Source organism: Notothenia coriiceps, unplaced genomic scaffold, assembly GCF_000735185.1.
Source record: "Notothenia coriiceps isolate Sejong01 unplaced genomic scaffold, NC01 NC01_scaffold00011190, whole genome shotgun sequence".
NCBI lineage: Eukaryota > Metazoa > Chordata > Actinopteri > Perciformes > Nototheniidae > Notothenia > Notothenia coriiceps.
The window spans coordinates 228919-247266 of NW_011343891.1; the positions used below are offsets into that span (position 1 = coordinate 228919).

At 40.2% G+C, this 18348-nt stretch overlaps 3 protein-coding genes across 5 annotated transcripts in view; 2 read left to right on the forward strand and 1 right to left on the reverse strand.

Moving 5' to 3' along the window:
• The first annotated feature begins 213 nt into the window (after positions 1 to 213).
• On the forward strand, positions 214 to 9968 carry meltf (melanotransferrin). The gene is made up of 16 exons (XM_010772450.1): positions 214 to 262; positions 727 to 881; positions 1545 to 1644; positions 2484 to 2669; positions 2759 to 2915; positions 3647 to 3714; positions 3832 to 4016; positions 4337 to 4502; positions 4646 to 4797; positions 5296 to 5392; positions 5486 to 5680; positions 6177 to 6330; positions 6764 to 6831; positions 6918 to 7102; positions 7474 to 7666; positions 8144 to 9968. The coding sequence occupies exons 1-16, from the start codon at positions 214 to 216 to the stop codon at positions 8209 to 8211; spliced, it is 2178 nt and encodes a 725-aa protein (XP_010770752.1). The 3' UTR covers positions 8212 to 9968.
• Positions 9969 to 11688: 1720 nt separating this feature from the next.
• On the reverse strand, positions 11689 to 13198 carry LOC104946578 (uncharacterized protein NCBP2-AS2-like). Of its 3 annotated transcripts, none has more exons than XM_010772446.1 (2): positions 13120 to 13198; positions 11689 to 12755 (listed from the first exon to the last, which is right to left on the reverse strand). In XM_010772446.1, exon 2 carries the CDS (start codon positions 12668 to 12670, stop codon positions 12365 to 12367), a length of 306 nt encoding a protein of 101 aa, XP_010770748.1. In that variant the 5' UTR covers positions 12671 to 12755; positions 13120 to 13198; the 3' UTR covers positions 11689 to 12364. The 3 variants fall into 3 exon arrangements, with proteins under 3 accessions (XP_010770748.1, XP_010770746.1, XP_010770747.1); XM_010772444.1 differs by lacking the exon at positions 13120 to 13198 and adding an exon at positions 12890 to 13067; XM_010772445.1 differs by lacking the exon at positions 13120 to 13198 and adding an exon at positions 12886 to 13031.
• fkbp2 (FKBP prolyl isomerase 2) overlaps positions 13146 to 18348 on the forward strand; it is a 13991-nt gene continuing 8788 nt past the window's right edge. Inside the window, exon 1 of the mRNA XM_010772443.1 lies at positions 13146 to 13695. Coding sequence (XP_010770745.1) covers positions 13250 to 13666 — 417 coding nt within the window. The 5' untranslated portion in view covers positions 13146 to 13249 and the 3' untranslated portion in view covers positions 13667 to 13695. The remainder of the gene's footprint in view (positions 13696 to 18348) is intronic.

Below are 18348 nucleotides of genomic sequence, written 5' to 3' on the forward strand. Positions count from 1 at the left end.
ACACTCGCGAGTTGTTAGACTCCTGAATTACATGTTGTAGAAGTTGTAAATCATTAAATATACAGCCTCTTTTGAGCTTTTTGTGAGGACTTTAAGCTGAGACTTGGAGATTGAAGCTGGACTTTGACTCAAGATTTATCATATAAAGTAGCCTAGAGGAGAGGGGAAAGTGGGTTATTTTACCAAAGAGGGAGAGGAAGAGAGAACGACGACATGGCCATGTGGAGGACAGCGGCAGCTCTTCTGCTAATTCTACAAACTGGTAAGAAATGATTTGTTTCAGGTTGACAAAGGTATTCAACAGCACTGATTGCCCTAGAGGTGGAGATACAAATATAACTAAACAGAATTTTTCTATATCATAGTATTTTTGTTTTAATGAAAGATTATCAAGATTATCATCTATATTACATGTTAAACATATTTTCCAGTTGACCTCAACTTATTGTTGATGTACATGACCATAAGGTGACAACAAGTGTATAATTTGGATAATTTTAGAGAAAAAATACTTTCCATTATTTGAAATGAATAGAAACATTAGAAAAAATAAATTTTAAACATATTTATTTTGTATTCCTCCAATTTGTATTGTAACCGTTTGAAATCAAGTACATTGAAAACGGTAGAATATTTTCACAGCAGTAGGATAGTTATAGAGATGACAGGATGTTTTCATGACTCATTTAGTGGGAAAGTTTAATGATGTCTGTGTTTCTCTCTCAGTGTTTGGCCAGAGCAGCATCAGATGGTGCACCATCTCAGATGCAGAGCAAAAAAAATGTTCGGCCATGTCGGAGGCCTTCGCCAAAGCCTCGATCCGTCCATCCCTGAGATGTGTCAACGGAGTGACCATCGAGGGCTGCGTTCAGAAACTACAGGTCGGAATAGGGCTAGAGGAATTTAAGCAATTTTGAAAAATGGTAGTTGTTCCTTAATAGGCAAATCATAAAATAATTTGCAGTGTAAAATACCTTATTATTTAGTGATCTATGAATCTATATCAGTCAGGACACCAGAAGACTTATTAAAAGATCATTAAATATTTTTGAGTGGTACTATCAGGCATAAGATAACAAGGCTGGAACAAAATTTACAGTTGCAATAAACTTTTTTATAGCTGATATCAGGCAGCACACTGGGCCCTTTAGGGCAACCACAGACTTGAAGATTTCTGGCAGTAACCTAGTAACCAGAAACTGAGCAAAACACAAACCTTAATGTTTGAATAATGCATTGTCCTATGTAGGCTAGGCTATAAGGAAATACATGATATGCTGAAAAGTGTAATATTAAAGTGTAAAAGTGTAATCTTAAAGTGTAGATTTAGCTAGACTTTCATATTGTAAAAAAATCCAGTGTCTCTGTTCCAAAACATTTAGATGTTTTAAACCATACCATAAATAGTTATTGTTTCTTTGTACAATGTTCTACAAGTGTATCAGCTGTCCCTGTCAATCTATAATATTGGGGCTCACATACATAGGGGAAATGTCCTGATATTTATAACGCTATTCATCTTTTTGCTTTCTCTGTTACTGCAGAAAAAAGAAGCAGATGCCGTGTCCATGTTCAGCAGTGACATCTACAAGTTGGGGAAAACCAACTCCTTCAAGATTGCTGCCAGTGAATCAAAAATGGATGGTTAGAATGTTTATTTCATCTGAAAAGCAACTCAAACACAGTTAGATGGTTGAAGACAGAGATAACGATTCAGAGAGAAATACAAGTGTGAAACATGATTTCACACTTGTATTCACACAGGACCAAAGATAAATCTCTGGTCCTGTGTGATAAGCAACTTAAAAAACATGTTAGCCAATTCAGTATGTTGTTTTAGTATGTAATGTTAAAAAGAATAGTTTAGTATTTTGAGAAATATTCCTGTTTTTTTATTGCTTAAAGATGAGAAGATGAGCCACTTAGTGTGAAGTCGAGCAGGGTGACCATATAGCTTAGCCTGAAGACTGGAAACAACAGCTAGTAGCTCCGTCCAAATGGAAAATAATACACCTTTAAGAACGGCTAAAAATCACATAATAAGAATGTATAATTTGTTTAACATGTACAACTAGAACTGTTGGTGTAATGACAAGTTGTTGGACTATCTATTGGACAGAGCCAGGCTAGCTGTTCCCTGTTTCCAGTTTTTGAGCTAAGGTAAGCAACTAGCTGTAGATTTGTGTTTTTTATACAAACATAAAAGTGAGTATTTATAGCAAGAAAGCAACACATGTATTGACAAAAATGTGTAATAGATATTTATTATGGTTAACTTGTAGCAACTTAATGCAGGCTAAGTTATCACACGTGTTACCTGATTATAACAACTACTCCTGTCTCTGGGATATTTAAAAACAAAAATGAGTGGTAGTCAGCACTGATCTCCTACATTATATCTCAAACTAGAAATGGCACGTAATACATTGCAAATACTCAGTTATTGTGAAGTGTGTTTTATACCTGCTCTGTTGTTGCCTCAGGTACCGGTGCTAACTACTATGCAGTTGCTGTGGTGAAGAAAGCAAATTCTGGCATCAGCATAAACAACCTGGCAGGAAAAAGGAGCTGTCACACAGGGAAAGGCCGAACAGCTGGCTGGAATATGCCTTTAGGATACCTCATAGACCAGGGCTACATGTCTGTAGTGGGCTGCAACATCCCACAGGGTAGGAAATACACTTCACATAAATAATTGTGCATACAGTATGTGTACATACAGGAAGCTGGAGAGACTTTTGTGTGTTTGTGTCATCAGGTGTGGCACATTTCTTCAATGCCAGCTGTATCCCCGGAGCAAACCAGGAAGGTGATCCAGCGTCTCTGTGTCAGCTGTGCAAAGGAAATGGTGAAGGACTGAACAAATGTGACATGAGCGACAAAGAGTTATACTTCAGCTACGCGGGAGCCTTTAGGTAACACACAGAAGTTACTGTTCTGCAGAACTGCAGAATTACTTCCAGGACCTATCTAGAGACATTTCATCTTTAATAACATTTTACAAACAGTAGCACATTGAACATATCAAAATATAAATAAAAAAGTTATGTTGTCGTTAAACAAAAGGATATATAGTTTTCGGGCTTTCCTTTAGAAAAATAATGTGCATTTGCTAGGAAAATGTTACGTTTTGGTTGCAAAAAAAAGCACAATCTTAATGGACATGTTTTTAAAATGTCTGTAAAACAATTCACTTAACTGAGCAATTTGAAATAAATCCTAATGTCTAATAATGTTTAGAATGTTAATATAAAAACATGTTTAGCTCTACTGTTTTAGTTGATCACGTTAGCATGCTACAATTAACATCACTAGAGGAAAAGTCAGGGAACCAAAGATTTTAGGATTCATCACCTGTGACCCATATCAACACAAATCTAATATAATGGTTGATAACATTTCGAATTCTGAAGCAAAGTGGCAGGTGAAAAAAGACATGCCCATCTCTAGAGTGACACTGCTAGCATGGCTCCCAACACATGCAAGGCCATAGCACAGTGGTTGGTATCCTCCTCTTCGAGACAGAAAGCAAAGGATAGGAATTTGAGTCAAGAAACACTAACACTTTCAAAGCAACTGGTGTGACATTCTCCAAGTAGCATGGACCTTTAATTCTCAACTCCTACTTTGTGTTCCATCTCCGTAGGTGTCTGACTGAGGATGCAGGAGAGGTGGCCTTCATCAAACACACCACTGTCGCTGAAAACACTGATGGTAACCTCTTAGTTAGCTGTACAATCAGAGATGACCACATCAATTGTTACATTTTCAGCCACTTTGTTGTTAGCTTATTAGCATGTCTGTTAGCTAACCAGTTATTATTTTCACCAGATAAAACTCCTTCCTGGGCAAGCAAACTGAACTCAGCAGATTATGAGCTGCTGTGTCGTGATGGCTCTAGAGCTCCTGTCTCTCAATGGAATAGATGCCACCTGGTCCGCATCCCATCTCGTGGAATTGTTGTTGGCATGGACGTCACTCCCTCTCTGGTGTTCAACATGCTGACGGAGGGACTGGTACGTTTAAACATCCACAAATAACAGGAAGTATCTTAAAGCTACAATCTTGAAGATCTTGTTTGGTTTTCTATGCCGGTAATTTCGATTCATCACTATTTAAGAGCACTTTTTGAGAATGTTCCAACAGTTTGTAATCTCATCATTGGGCAATAGATTCAGTCACCATTGTGTTACCTTTTACGACAATATATATAGTGACTTAAGAGAAGAAAATCTTCAAGATTCTAACATTGAGACACACTGAAGGAGTCGGACTAGCATTCATTACTGTGAGATTCTGTGCGTGAGATGAATTGAGTGTTACTTCTCATCTGCAGGCAAAGTCAGAGTTCGGCATGTTTTCATCTATGGATTACGGAGGAGGAACTGTTCTCTTCTCTGAGTCATCCACCATGTTTCTGGGGGCCGAGTCAAATGACCCTGAGAAGTGGATGCATCGCTACTATCATGATGCTCTGACAGCCATGGACTGTAAAGCTGAAGGTGAAACAAAAATGGCACTCGTTGATTTCTATGAAGTTTCTTTGTGAAATGTATGAGTAAATGTACCCGTTCTAGTTAACTGGGAAACCTACCTATCAATTCATATTTCTTTCTTCCTTTACAACTCACCTGTCTATCTTCAGATATCCCAGGTGTCCTGCGTTGGTGTGTGTTGTCCAGTGGTGAGCAGCAGAAATGTGCTGACATGAGCGTGGCCTTCCATAACAAAGGTCTGACTCCAGAAATCAAATGTGTCCACGGGGACTCTGTGACTGACTGCATGAAGAGAATCAAGGTAACAGATGATTTCAGCTGGCGGTTGCTGAAGAACAACTACAGTGATTTCCTTTCATTCAAATTAAAACACAGTATCTGTGCTCTACGGTGGAAAAACTCTAAAACTATACCTTAAATACCACTTACCAAAAGTTTGAACTGGAGTCATTATGTAAGGACATGAGAGAAAGACGCATTTGTCTCTGCAGACCTGTACACTGACAACCGATGATAACCACAATGTGTTGATTAAGGAAAAGTCTAGGGATCTGTAAAGTCAGTATTATTCATCCTCTAGGGACCAATATGAAAGACCTACAGATGGATATTACGATCCATATAGCCTTGACGCAAGCATTTTTCATTGTTCAGATGTATTAAACTAACCCTGTGACCTGTTTAGAAGGACTTGGACTTGAATTGAGACCTGTAGGTCTATACTTTGAGCAACACCAACTATCTGTGATAAGCTGTTCTGGCATCTCAATCTCCGCCCTTCCCTTCGATAATTGTGTAGAACAACGAGGCTGATGCCATCACCTTGGATGGAGGTTACATCTACACAGCAGGCAAAGAGTACGGATTGGTCCCTGCTACCGGCGAGAGCTACACAGGTACGATTTCAAACACATAAACTCACACAAGCAAAGTCACACATTCTTGTTACAAAGGCAGGAGATAGAGGTTGTTGTTTCTGTTGTCTCCAGAGAGCAGAGATGGTTCCATGTACTATGCAGTCGCAGTGGTGAAAAAGAGTAGCTTTGACATCCGTAACCTTGACGACCTGCGTGGCCGTCGCTCCTGTCACACCGGATATGGTCGCACGGCTGGCTGGAACGTTCCCGTAGCAACGCTGATGGAGAGAGGCCTGATAGCACCTAAGCACTGTCAGATACCCCAAGGTCAGTGGGATGTTGGTGTGTGAATCTGTGTCTGTGTGTAGTAGTGGTCTGGGATAGAATAGTCAGAACTCAGAAAAAATAGCATTCATACAAACATGCAGGTCGTTTTTACAACTGGGAAAGAATGCCTCACGCCTAACTTCCACCAAAGTTTTTGCGGATTTGACTCAAATGTAATGGATTTGGTGTTATATTATTAATGCATGCTATTTAAACCCTCACACTGCCAACTTTAAATTTGTCTTGACATGTTTGATGATATGCTCAAAGATCCACACCACGCCCAATCAAGATTACATCATAAAGGAAAGCTACTGAAAGCCACATTATAAATTACAAAACTATTGTATCAGGCTGAATGCTCCTCATTTCTGCAAGTAAAACAAACATCATGTAAAGAATGGACAGTTCGTTATAAAACCCATTTGTTTTAAAAGCCTTACTTTTTCTTCCATTCTTTGACTTTCTATTTTTTTATGTTTCCCATGACGGCTAGCTGTGGGAGGGTTCTTTGAGAAAAGCTGCGTACCAGGTGCAAACCAGCCCGGTATGCCCAGCAACCTGTGTGGGCTGTGTGTGGGCACCGAATCAGGACAGAACAAGTGTGAGAAGGGAAAAGACCTGTATGATGGATACGACGGTGCCTTCAGGTAACACCCCAAACCCCTGCACTACGTCAAAGTTACATTTTTCACTCCAATTTGTCCCTGTATCCCCAACAATATAATAAATGTTAATGAACATGGGTGCATTTAGACTGTTGGAAACCTATTTCTGACAGAATGACTGCGCTACAGCTGCTTAATTCATCCAAAATGACCCTATTAGTACTTTAATCCTTAGGTTTAACCCACCGGCACATCATTTTAAGGTCTGTGATTGGAAGTTCCTTGCTGAAAAGCATGGAGTTAAAATTAACTTCGTCCTCATCTTTTGTACAGATGATTGAACTCCATTTTATGGGACTTTGGGGAAAAGTGCACCAGTAAAGACTTCTCTAATTAGCAACTGTATTGCCTCCAATATAAAATGTTATTGAACATTGCACCCATACTGCATGTGTCTGTCTATCTGTCCTTTCAGGTGTCTTGCAAAAGGAGAAGGAGATGTGGCTTTTATCAAACATTCTACTGTCTTTCAAAATACTGATGGTAAGACAACGAACTTCAAGAAATAAAATATTCTTATAAGAGTCTTGTAATTTTAAGGGACATAATTTTTCTTTGTGTTTGTTCAGGTAATGGTGAAACGTGGGCAGTGGATCTCCTGTCTAAAGACTTCCAGCTGCTGTGCTCTCAGGACACTAAAGCTGAGGTAACACAGTACAGACACTGCAACCTGGCCAGAGTCCCCTCCCACGCTGTAATGGTACGGCCCGACACCAACATCCACGCCATCTATGGACTACTTGACCGCGCACAGGTACAATTATTAATATTTCTCTAGCTTATACAGCGTACGGTCTGTAACACTGTACCGTACCTATTGATTCAGAGGGTGTAAGCCAACCAACTAAAGAGATCTGAAACAATAATTATATAAATGATTCTCCACTGTAAAAGACTCACAGGTTTCTGAGACCAAATGTAGGTTTTCATACATGAGATTTGATGTTTTGATGATTTTTGGTGGTGCATCAAATATGCTCTGACGTCTGAGAATTATTAATTGGGCGCCAGAAAGCATGTTGTTGGACAATATAATCCAACAGAAACAGCTAACTGGAATTTTGGAAGAAAATGGTTTCTGTGATGTTTATTAAGTTCCTTTTTATTTCTGTTTCCCTATACTAGACACATTTTGGCAGTGATACAGGTACTGAGTTCAAGATGTTTGACTCGAAGGAGTACAAAGGCACAGACCTCGTCTTCAAAGACTCCACTGTTATCCTTGTCGGTGTTGGTGACAGGAAGACCTACCAGGAGTGGCTGGGCCAGGGCTACATGGACTCGCTGGTTGACCTGGAGTGTAACTCATCCAGTGCAGGTAAAAACAAACAAAATAGCTAAAGTCACTCCACACTATCCAATGTAAATCAGAGGGATTTTTCTTTTTCTTTTCATGTTTATTTGTGTGGGTATAACCAAAGCAACTGAAAGGTTGTAAATTGAAACAAGGGTGAAGGGTGAAGAAAGCAAATGTTTTCTCAGGTTTGCCAAGTAGATCAACAATGTCTAGTATTCGGCAGTTCTATATTTTAGCAAAGGCTAATTCATTTTTTAAAGTCAACTATGTGGACAGGACAGATAGTTACAATTGTGCCACTATGTATGATAATAAAAAAAAGGATGAGCAAATTAGCAGCCTCTTGTAATTACCGGTATAACTGAAGAGTGGAGTGCAATTAGGATATAGATCATTCAGTCATAAAATAAATACACAGATAGGGGAGCTTTCTAATGATTTCCATTGTTTTCTTACCTACAACATATTTAATATCTCTTTTTTTGTTTGTACTTACAGTGAAGTCCTCTGTATTGCTGCTGCTGATGGCTTTGTTCAGCTTCATGCTGACCGACCTCTGGATGTAATGTGTTGCAGGCGTCCAGCAACGTCTCCAACTCACTTTCATAACTTTTTTCTCTATTTCTAATCTATTAACACTTTACATTCCTTTTTCCCTTCCCATGACTTCCCCCTCTCCATGCCTGATTATTTTGTCCATTTTCTCTGAAGTTTCGAAGAGAAATTAAGTGAAATTATCAGTTTGTAACTTTCTACTATTTTTGATCTTACAAATTGCATAATTTCTTACTAATTGTTTTTTTTTAATATATATATGAGAGAGTCATGTTGGAGCTGCCTTTGGATTTAAATGGTGCTGGTGTTGGATGGAAGCACATTGCCTTGTGGTATTGTGACAGATAAGAGAGTTTAGTTGCCAAAGACTTTCAGCCTGTGTTAATCAGACACGATGAGAGAATGTGCTGCTGCCACTTTGTTTACTAAAGGTGGGCTGCCATATCAGTGTGTATGCGGCCACCTGTTACATTTCCTTAGTGGGTGGCTCATTCAAGTCTCTCTGAAGCTAATTTGAAAAAGAACGACAATCTGATGATGAACTTTTACATGAATCCTTAATAACATTGCGATCAATTGATATTACTTACTTACTTTTAAATACGAGTAACAAAATGCTCTATGAGTTTGGAGCTAGAGCCAGGAGTTGATTAGCTTAGCTTCGCCGACCTTTAGCTTTTCGCCATATTGAACCTTTAAAACTACATTTTTAAAAGTCTTTATGTAAATATAGAAGTCATATTGCTGTTCCGTTCTGCTGCCACTTGCTGTGTGAGTATTACTACTAACTAACACAGCCTTTCTTTAGTTTAGGCTGTGTCGCTAATATAAGCTAATGCCATATCAGTGAATATGCACTAGTGTTGCCTCCACACAGCTGTGCTGGGGATAGTGTGATGATGAGTGGCTCAGTGTTCATCCAGGCTGTCTGCTTCATGTATTCTCCTCAATCACCTAAATCAAGTTGAATATATTAATCTGGCTTATATTTTATTATTTTGATCATAAATGGAAACTGCTTTAGCAGCAGATAGTCAGCATACACTTGGAGCCATTTCTCACACCTTGTAAGCATTCCATTTCATACATCTGGAAACACATGGAGTAGGCTCCATCAGATTTGGGGAGAACATAAAGAAAACATCCTGTGGTTTGTGCTGAGAGTGAATGGATTTTGTTTGTTTGGATGCTTTGAGTCAAAGAGGAGTTTGTGTTAATTAGGAGGAGACAACACGGTTTCATAATATGTGTCTTCAACTTTCATTGTTAAAAAAGGGTTTTACTTGCATTTGTGTTTGACTTGGAAACATACATTGATCCCGTTTTGATTTAAAACGGGTTGTGGCTTGATAAATTTAGTCATGCAATGCTTGTGTTCAATTAATATAATAGCTAAAAGGAAATAAATGTTTATGATAGACCTGAGTAAAATAAAATCTGCTCTCATGTACTCTAACCCATACAACTCAATCCAGAAATGTGTTAACTCAAAATAACTTGCTCAAGTCATATCTACTGTAGGCTACTTCATGGTGCTTGATGCTGTTTCCTGTTTTAAAAGGGTGAAAGATGTGTATTTTCCTATGTTAAGAGATTTATTTTTATATGATGTTCAGATGCCATATCAGTGTATATGTGCTGACTCATGCTGTCAGAAACTAATGCATTCTCTTCCTCCTGATAGAGATTTATTTCTATGTGAAATGATGTAATATGTGACTAATATTTAGTTGCCAGACCAGTGAGTCTGCACAAGTATTGCTACATAAAACTGCCTAAATGAGCTGTTTTTTGTGCTTCAAATTAAAAACAATTTTAAATGCATGTAGTTTGGCCATTCTCTGAGTGTCTGTGTATGTGTGTGTCATATTGACCAAGCCAAGCCCCTACAAACATTTATTCCCATTTGAAAATGGACTGGTACATTTGCAGCAGTAACATTTTTTGTTAAGTGTAGAACTAACAGTTATTTTCATAATCAATTGATCTGCCCACTATTTATTTGATTAATCCACACAAGTGGAATTACATAGGACCCATGGTGACATGTCTCACTGATATACAAATGGTCTATACTGACAAGAAACACATTCTAGCATTTGTGCTGAAATCATCAAATGTGTCCTTGAAAAATTACTTCAAACAATTAATGAATCAACAAAAACCAATGCTGAAAAGCATTTAGACACAACATTAACATTTCTGTTGGTCGCTTGTTAGCAAACCCTTCACGCGATGGCAGAGTGAACAGGTACAGGCAGGGCCCACAGTGATAGCCCTATAGTTTAAATCTACTACCCACACATAAACATATGGAAATGGGTTGCTATTTAAAAAAATAAATGTATTTAGGAAGCTATCAATGTGATTTTAAGTGGGGTTCAACGTCAAATCCTCTAGGGGGGTCCGGGGGCATGCTCCCCCAGTAAGATTTATTTTTAANATCAATCTGGTGCATTTTGAGGGGGAAATAAAGAGACTAGATCTATGGAAACACCTATATTAAACAGAACTGTATACATTTAAATAATCATAAAATCATGGCCCATAACCAATAACATACCATTTCCAATATGAAAAAAACACTGAAACTTGTTTATTAATTTATTTTTGGTTCATTTATAGTTGTGAGTGTCTGTGCTCCTGAATCAGCCTCTCTTGTCTCTCTCCTCTCTGAGGCAGCAGCAAAGACTAGTTTTAGCTCTCAACAAGTTTTAAAAGTGTATCTTACCTTTTTTCACCTTGTTAACTTTTTTATTTTTTATTCATGCATATTTTACTAATCACGCTCTCAAATGGAAATATGTGTTTACATAAATGGTGACCAAACCGTTTGAGACCCACTGAGAACTTAGACTAAGTTAACTATCTAAACACTCAAGAGTCCTTTACCTCACCTGAGCTGAGGTTATCCCGAGCTTGAATGACACACAGAGACCAATAAAGGGCTTTGATTTATGATCTGTATGACAGTGGCCATGTCGGCAGGCCACATCATGTAGACAGCCAGTCACCCTGTGTGAGGCAGGCCACTTAACAGGCCAGACCATCGGGAAATCTCCCGGTCCTCCCGATGGCCAGTCCGGGACTGGGTACAGGATGCGTAGATTGAGGGATCATTGTCTATCGTTAATCGATCGCAGATCAAAAAAAATTATTATTATTAAAAGAAAAAATTATTTTAAAAAAAACTTATAAAAAGAAAAGAAAAAACGAAATGGGTCGCGAAATATACTTGGGCAGCCTATGTATAGGAAACCCATACATTACCACAGCAGTAGGAGCAATAAAATGTTATCTTATCTCGTACTCTTTGCAGCATATCTCTGTAATGATGAATGCCGATGAACTATGAGTTACAACTTGGAGGCAGTGGACTGTGAACTCCTGACTCTGCAAACCTGACACAACCTTTCTTAAAGGCAGTCGTGTCATACGACCTCAGTAATTACATTTGCATAGGTACACAAACATGTATCTCCCTATGATCTAATTAAAACATTTATACAGATGAAACAGTAATTTCCTAGCAGTCATAGTGCCGTCATACATTATAATCTTTATTTTTACAATCGCACCAACAAGGTGAATAATGTCTATACATATCCTCATCACATCTTTCTCTATATTTACATTTTGACCCACCAAATGATTTACCAAGACAACTTTATGTACATTACTTTAAATGCATTTTGGGTAGATATGTCATAGTGCACATTAGGTAATGATGGTTTGGTATTTCACATTAATCTGACAAGACCAAGATAAAAGGCTGTTCAACGGGGTCTAATGAAATATCAACATTTCCAAATCTATAATGGGTCCCACAGTTGTTTGTAAAGATAAAATAGACACTTTCCATCCCTGCATTCTCAGAAATGCAAATACAGTGAATTCATTCAGTTAAACCTCAGTTCATCATATATTATCTGACCTCAGATATTCTAAATCACTCCCTGATTGTAAACTGGATCAGTGTCTAATATGTTGCAGTTTACCACCACACGGTTATAGTGCATGGATGAGGCAGATTGTTTATACATGACTTCCCATATGTCGTCCTCCTCCAGTCATTGTTGATTCACCATGGTTTCAGTTGATCAATAACCGCCCACTAAAGTGTATTCACAGTCTCTTTGCCATCCTATATCCAGCCTGTCGTGTTTACTTCTTGATCTGTCTGGAGCCGTCCTTCCATCCCTGCTTCACCTCATTCACAAAGGTGTCTCTGACTTTCTTCAAGATGCTGCCCATCTGCCCCAGGTCCCCGGGGACTTGGCCGGCCTCATGCTTCACCTGCCGCATCGTCTGAGACTGCAGGACCCGCTGAGAGGCTACTTTACCGGCTATCTGAGCCTTGGTGATGGCGTTGGCTGTGATCTGTGCCGCCCTGCGAATCGGACGAGACTCTGCCAACTTCTCAACAACACGGTGGTTGTTGAGGAGGTTGAATAAGAACCGGAGGAGCATTGTGTCGAGATGTTTCCCGAAGACTTTTGACACTTTAGCTTAGACAGCTAACTTAGCGGTCCCGTCGCTTTCGTGTATTTCTACCCTGTAATGACAATAAACAACAATAACGTGTAGCGTTAGTAAACTGTATATAATGATATCCGACGGTAGATTATACATTCATGTGTGCTGCGGTTGTGGCGTAAATAAGTATACATAAAACAGTTACTGACTTACTTCAGCTGGTTCAGGTGACTACTAGGTCGCCGCCGCAATGACATAACAGACTGTAGTAGAGTGAGGCTGAAGTTAGTCTCACGTTCTATTAATTTAAATTTCAACCTTACGTGTACTTATCTACAAGTGCGTCTCAACCAATATGAAGCTAACTTCAATTTAAATTGTTTTCCGGACGTTTTAGGTGGTAACACCATTCGGTAAAGTGCGTCCGGTTGAATCATACGTACATCCGTTTTCAGTGCCAGATTTCCCAGCTCGTTTCCGTTGATCATCCTTCCCAACATTCGCACACGGAGCGCTGAGATTCCTCATCTCAGAATTGCACTCTCAAACCCGTGGACACTGTGAACTGCTGCCATGCGTTTGCTTTTGTTTTTCGCCGTGACCATGCTGTCTCTGATCCCGGCGGCAATGAGCGGAGCCGAGAAGAAAAAGCTGCAGATCGGCATCAAGAAGCGAGTCGACAACTGCCCCATCAAGTCCCGCAAAGGAGACGTGCTGAACATGCACTACACCGGCAAGTTGGAGGATGGCACTGAGTTTGACAGCAGCATCCCCCGCGACAGGCCCTTCACCTTCACCCTTGGGACCGGTCAGGTGATCAAAGGCTGGGACCAAGGCCTGCTGGGAATGTGCGAGGGCGAGAAGAGGAAGCTGGTCATCCCCTCCGAGCTGGGCTACGGAGACAGGGGAGCTCCCCCAAAGATCCCCGGAGGAGCGACGCTCATCTTCGAGGTGGAACTGCTCAGCATCGATAGGAAATCCGAGCTGTGATGAACAGGAGATGGGGGAACTTTCGAAACGTACGTTTTTATAAATGGGTGGTTTACACTGATTTGGATGCCTCCGATTATTACCATAACACCATCCATTGTGTAGGCCTAAATCATGCCTGGAAAACAACATGGCCTCGGTTTCCTTTGGGGTAATCTGATTAAATGCAAATGATTTTAGAGGTGCACCATCTAAACTCAGAATTACATCAACAAATAAACGTAAACTCAGAAAACATACGTCAAAATTATATGATAAATAAAATAAAATAAAAATATAAAAAACAAGCCACATGTTAATATGTATGTTTTTAAATCTCAGTTACAGCTATTCGCCACATTTAAATAAAGTAAATACCTCTCAATGTTGCAGTGTTTCATGTTCGTCCACTATGACTTAATTAAAAACAATATATACACAGTGGGGCAAAAAAGTATTTAGTCAGCCACCAATTGTGCAAGTTCTCCCACTTAAAAAGATGAGAAGCCTGTAATTTTCATCCTAGGTATACCTCAACTATGAGAGACAGAATGGAGGGAAAGAATCCGTAAAATCACATTGTAGGATCTATTTTCGTTTTTTAACCAATAATGAATATGCTTGTTACAACCGATTTAAAAGCTTGTTTCTCCAGTTTATTCCTAAAAAATTCTCTAAAGGTACAAAAAAAAATGATAGACAAGATAAAAAAAATAAGAGACATCACAAGTGGTTCCAAAAGTTGTGACCAACGGACCATAAAACCGGGGTAAGGAGGTACGTCTATAGGAGATCTCGTCACTACAAAGCTCCGACCAGCGACCGTTGTGCCTGAAAGTTGAGGAAGGAGTTTCTAAAAATACCCCAACTCTAGACCTCTGACCGATCCGGTGAGGTCCTGGAACTTTACGAAGAATGCTTCGGGTGAGGGAAGCAACGGGACCCGCCACACAAACCCTAGTAACAGTACGACTTCTGGGTCGGTGCAAAGTAAAAGTTCACGGAACGACTACTTCCTCCCCACGGTGAGTTGTTAGAGTGCTATGTTACCGGGGTAAGTAAGAAAGGAAATCGTCGCCTAGTCAGCAGGACCAGGAAACGTCTTTTTGCGGGGTTTCGTAACTACAAAGGGTGGGGTACAAAGTGGAATCCAGTACCGACAAGAAACCTACGTTGAGTCGTAAGAAAGAGGTAGGTTTGTGCAGATCAACTCAAAAAATGGTTTTTCAAGATAAAACCAACAGTAGACTGGTATTACTGTAAGAGGGTTCAGGAGAAGACCTAGTAGATTTACCGAGGAGATCGTTTTGAAGTCTGCCCGGCCTGTACATGACCGAATTCGTCCCCCTGTGCAGAGCGTGACGTCCTAAACTTCAGGACCGCCGCATCACACAATGACTACCATGGAAACAATGAAACCAGGGTCGAGAGACGTCCAGTAACTGATCCGGGCCGCGCCCCACCAGACCCTAAAAACGAGTGGCAAGAACCACTAGTAAAACTGGGGTGCCCAACTCTAGAACGCACCTCGGGGTCTAGTTCCCTCTAATAGTCACCAGAACATACAAAGGGTAAAGAGATTATTAACCGAGGGTGTCAACTAAAGAAGTTGTGGTCGACGAATGGATAACGTCTAAGTCAGGAAGGCGGACCACGTCCAGATGTTAAAAACACAGGAAACTGTCAAGAAACCAGAACCTGTATCACCTCAAACCTCACACTGACAAACTCCAAACACCTGTGGCCACCAGAAAATTATGACTATTGCTCAAGTTTGTCCACCGGTAATATATGTCAATGTTCACCTCCTGTCTCCTCCGAGAATTTCTTCTTCAATGGTCCAGACACTCTCGGTCTTTAGACAAACAAAATCCACTGGTTTATGAATAAAAGGGTGGTATTAAACGTTTATTTAAGAATTTTTAGCTGTAACTAAAAGACCTAAAAAAAAACAGGAGTAAAACAGAGAGTATCAACTCCATATGGGATCCTATTTTTAATGTCCGGAGAGTATAAAAATCACCTCTCTTGTACGTGTTAACCGCCGACTGGGATTTATGGAAAAACGGTTTTGGGGTGGACATATCAAATGACCGAAAAACGCTAGTTGGCTACAAAGATGTATTAAATTGAGTACTTTCCCTAGGGAATTTTGGGAGAACGTTTGATGTGGCGTCGAAACTCTAAAGTTTTTCGCAAAGTCGAAAAAATTTAGAATACTTTTGTTGAAAACTTGCGTCGGAGGTTAGGCGTTTCCGAAAATTAGAACGTATGTATTATAATCCCTTTTTATTTGAACATTTGACAGACCGCCAGTGTGGGTACATTTGATAACTACGTTTCGTCTGAGGTTTTCTCACTACTTTTTCAACTTTGTTTGAGGTTGTTGAGGGTACTTGAGGTTTTGATTCTGTCAAAGAACTTCTTCCGTCTTTTTAGGACGAAAGATTTCGGCGAGGCGTATTCGAGTATAAAGAATTGTGGTTTGTTTGCGACTTGAACGAGATTCTAGTTCGCAAAACTGACGTAAGAAGAAATTTTATTATAAAAGTGACATCCACAGTGTCAAGACTGACCTTTGTCTCAGAAGTAGTTTTACATTGGGCTAACGTTGTGGGACACGAAAATAACGTGAAAACCTAATTGTAAAGTTTTTAAACTTCCCCAATGTAAAACTATTTCTGAGAAAGGTCAGCTTGACACTGTGGATGTCACTTATTATAATAAATTGGTTTTTACCGTGCAGTTTGCCCGAACTAGATCTCTGGTTCAAGTCGCAACACCACATTCCTTTATACTCGATCGCTCGCCCGAAATCTTCCCGTCCTAAAAGACGAAGAGAGTTTCTTTACAGATCAAAACCTCAAGTTACCTCAACAACCTCAAACAGGTTGAAAAAAGTAGGTTAGAAACCCTCAGACAAACGTAGGTATCAATGTCACCGCACACTGGCGTCTGTCAAATGTTCAAATAAAGCGATATAAATACATATTCTAATTTCCGGAAAACCCTAACGCGTTCGACCAAGGTTTCAACAAAAAGTATCTAGCGGAAGTGTTTTTTCGACTTTTGCCGCAAACTTTTAGAGTTTTCGACCACAAAGTCAAACTTCTCCCAAAATTCCGCGAGGCGAAATAACTCAATTTAATAGCACTTTGTAACTAGCTTTTTTCGGTTATATTATGTCAGCCCCGTTTTTTCATAAATCAGTCCGCGTGGTTAACACGTACAAGAGGCGTGAATTTTATACTCTCCGGCACATTAAAATAGGATCCATATGCGAGTTGATACTCTCTCGGTTTTACTCCTTTTTTTTTTAGGGTCTTTTTTTAGTTACAGACTAAAATTTCTAATAAACCGTTTAATACCACCCTTTATTCAAAACCAGGTGGATGTTTGTTTGGTTCTAAGACCGAGAGGTGTCTGCGAACATTGAAGAAGAAATTCTCGGACGGGAGACAGGCGGGAGGTGACAATTGACATAATTACCGTGGACAAACTTGACGCAATAGTCATATTTCTGGGACAGGTGGTTCGCGAGTTTTGTCAGTGTGAGGTTTGAGGGTCGGATACAGGTTCTGGATTTCTGACAGTTCCTCGTGTTTTTAACATCCTGCGACGTGGTCCGACCCTTCTGACTTAGACGTTATCCATTTCGTCGGCAACCACACTTCTTTAAGTTGACACCCTTCCGTTAAATAAGTCTTTACCTTCTGTGATTGTTCTGAGTTGACTATTTAGAGGCGGAACTACGACCCCGAGGTGCGGTTCTAGAGTGGGGCACCCCAGTTTTACTAGTGTTCTTGGCCACTCGTTTTTAGGGTCTTCGGTGTGGCCCCCCTGACAGTTACTGTCACCGTCTCTCGGACCCTGGCGTTTTCATTGTTTCGATGGTAGTCATTGTGTGATGCGGCGGTCCCTGAGCTTTTAAGGACGTCCACGCTCTGCACAGGGGGACGAATTCGGTATGACAGGTCCGGGCAGACTCAAACCGATCTCTCGTAAATCTACTAGGTCTTCTCCTAACCCTCTTACAGTATACCAGTCTACTTTGGTTTTATCTTGAAAAACCATTTTTGGGGGTTGAATCTGCTACAAAACCTCCCTTTCTTACCGCTCAACCGTAGGTTTCTTGTCGGTATTCGGATCGTCACTTTGTACCCCCACCTTTGTAGTACGAAACCCGACAAAAAGACGTTTCCCTGGTCCTGCTGACTAGCGCACATTTCCTTTCTTACTTACCCCGGTACATAGCACTCTAAAACTCACCGTTGGAGGAAGGTAGGCGTTCCCGTAACCCCCTTTTTTACTTTAGCACCGACCCAGAGAAGTCGTACTGTTACTAGGGTTGGTGTGGCGGGCCCGTTGCTTCCTCACCGAAGCATTTCTTCGTAAAGTTCCAGGACCTCACCGCGATTTTCGGTCAGAGGTCTAGAGTTGGGGTAGTCTTTTCTAGAAACCTCCCTCAACTTTCAGGCACAACGGCGCTGGTCGGAGCTTTGTAGGTGACGAGATCTCCTATAGACGTACCTCCTTACCCGGGTTTGTATGGGTCGTTGTCACACAACTTTTGCGAACACTTCGTGAATCGTCTTTTGGCAAACTGAGACAGTAAACCGGTTGTTTCCCCATATACTGTTTCATAGCTCTACTTGAAAACAATAACTGGTTTATGAATAAGAGGTGGTACGAAACGTTTATCT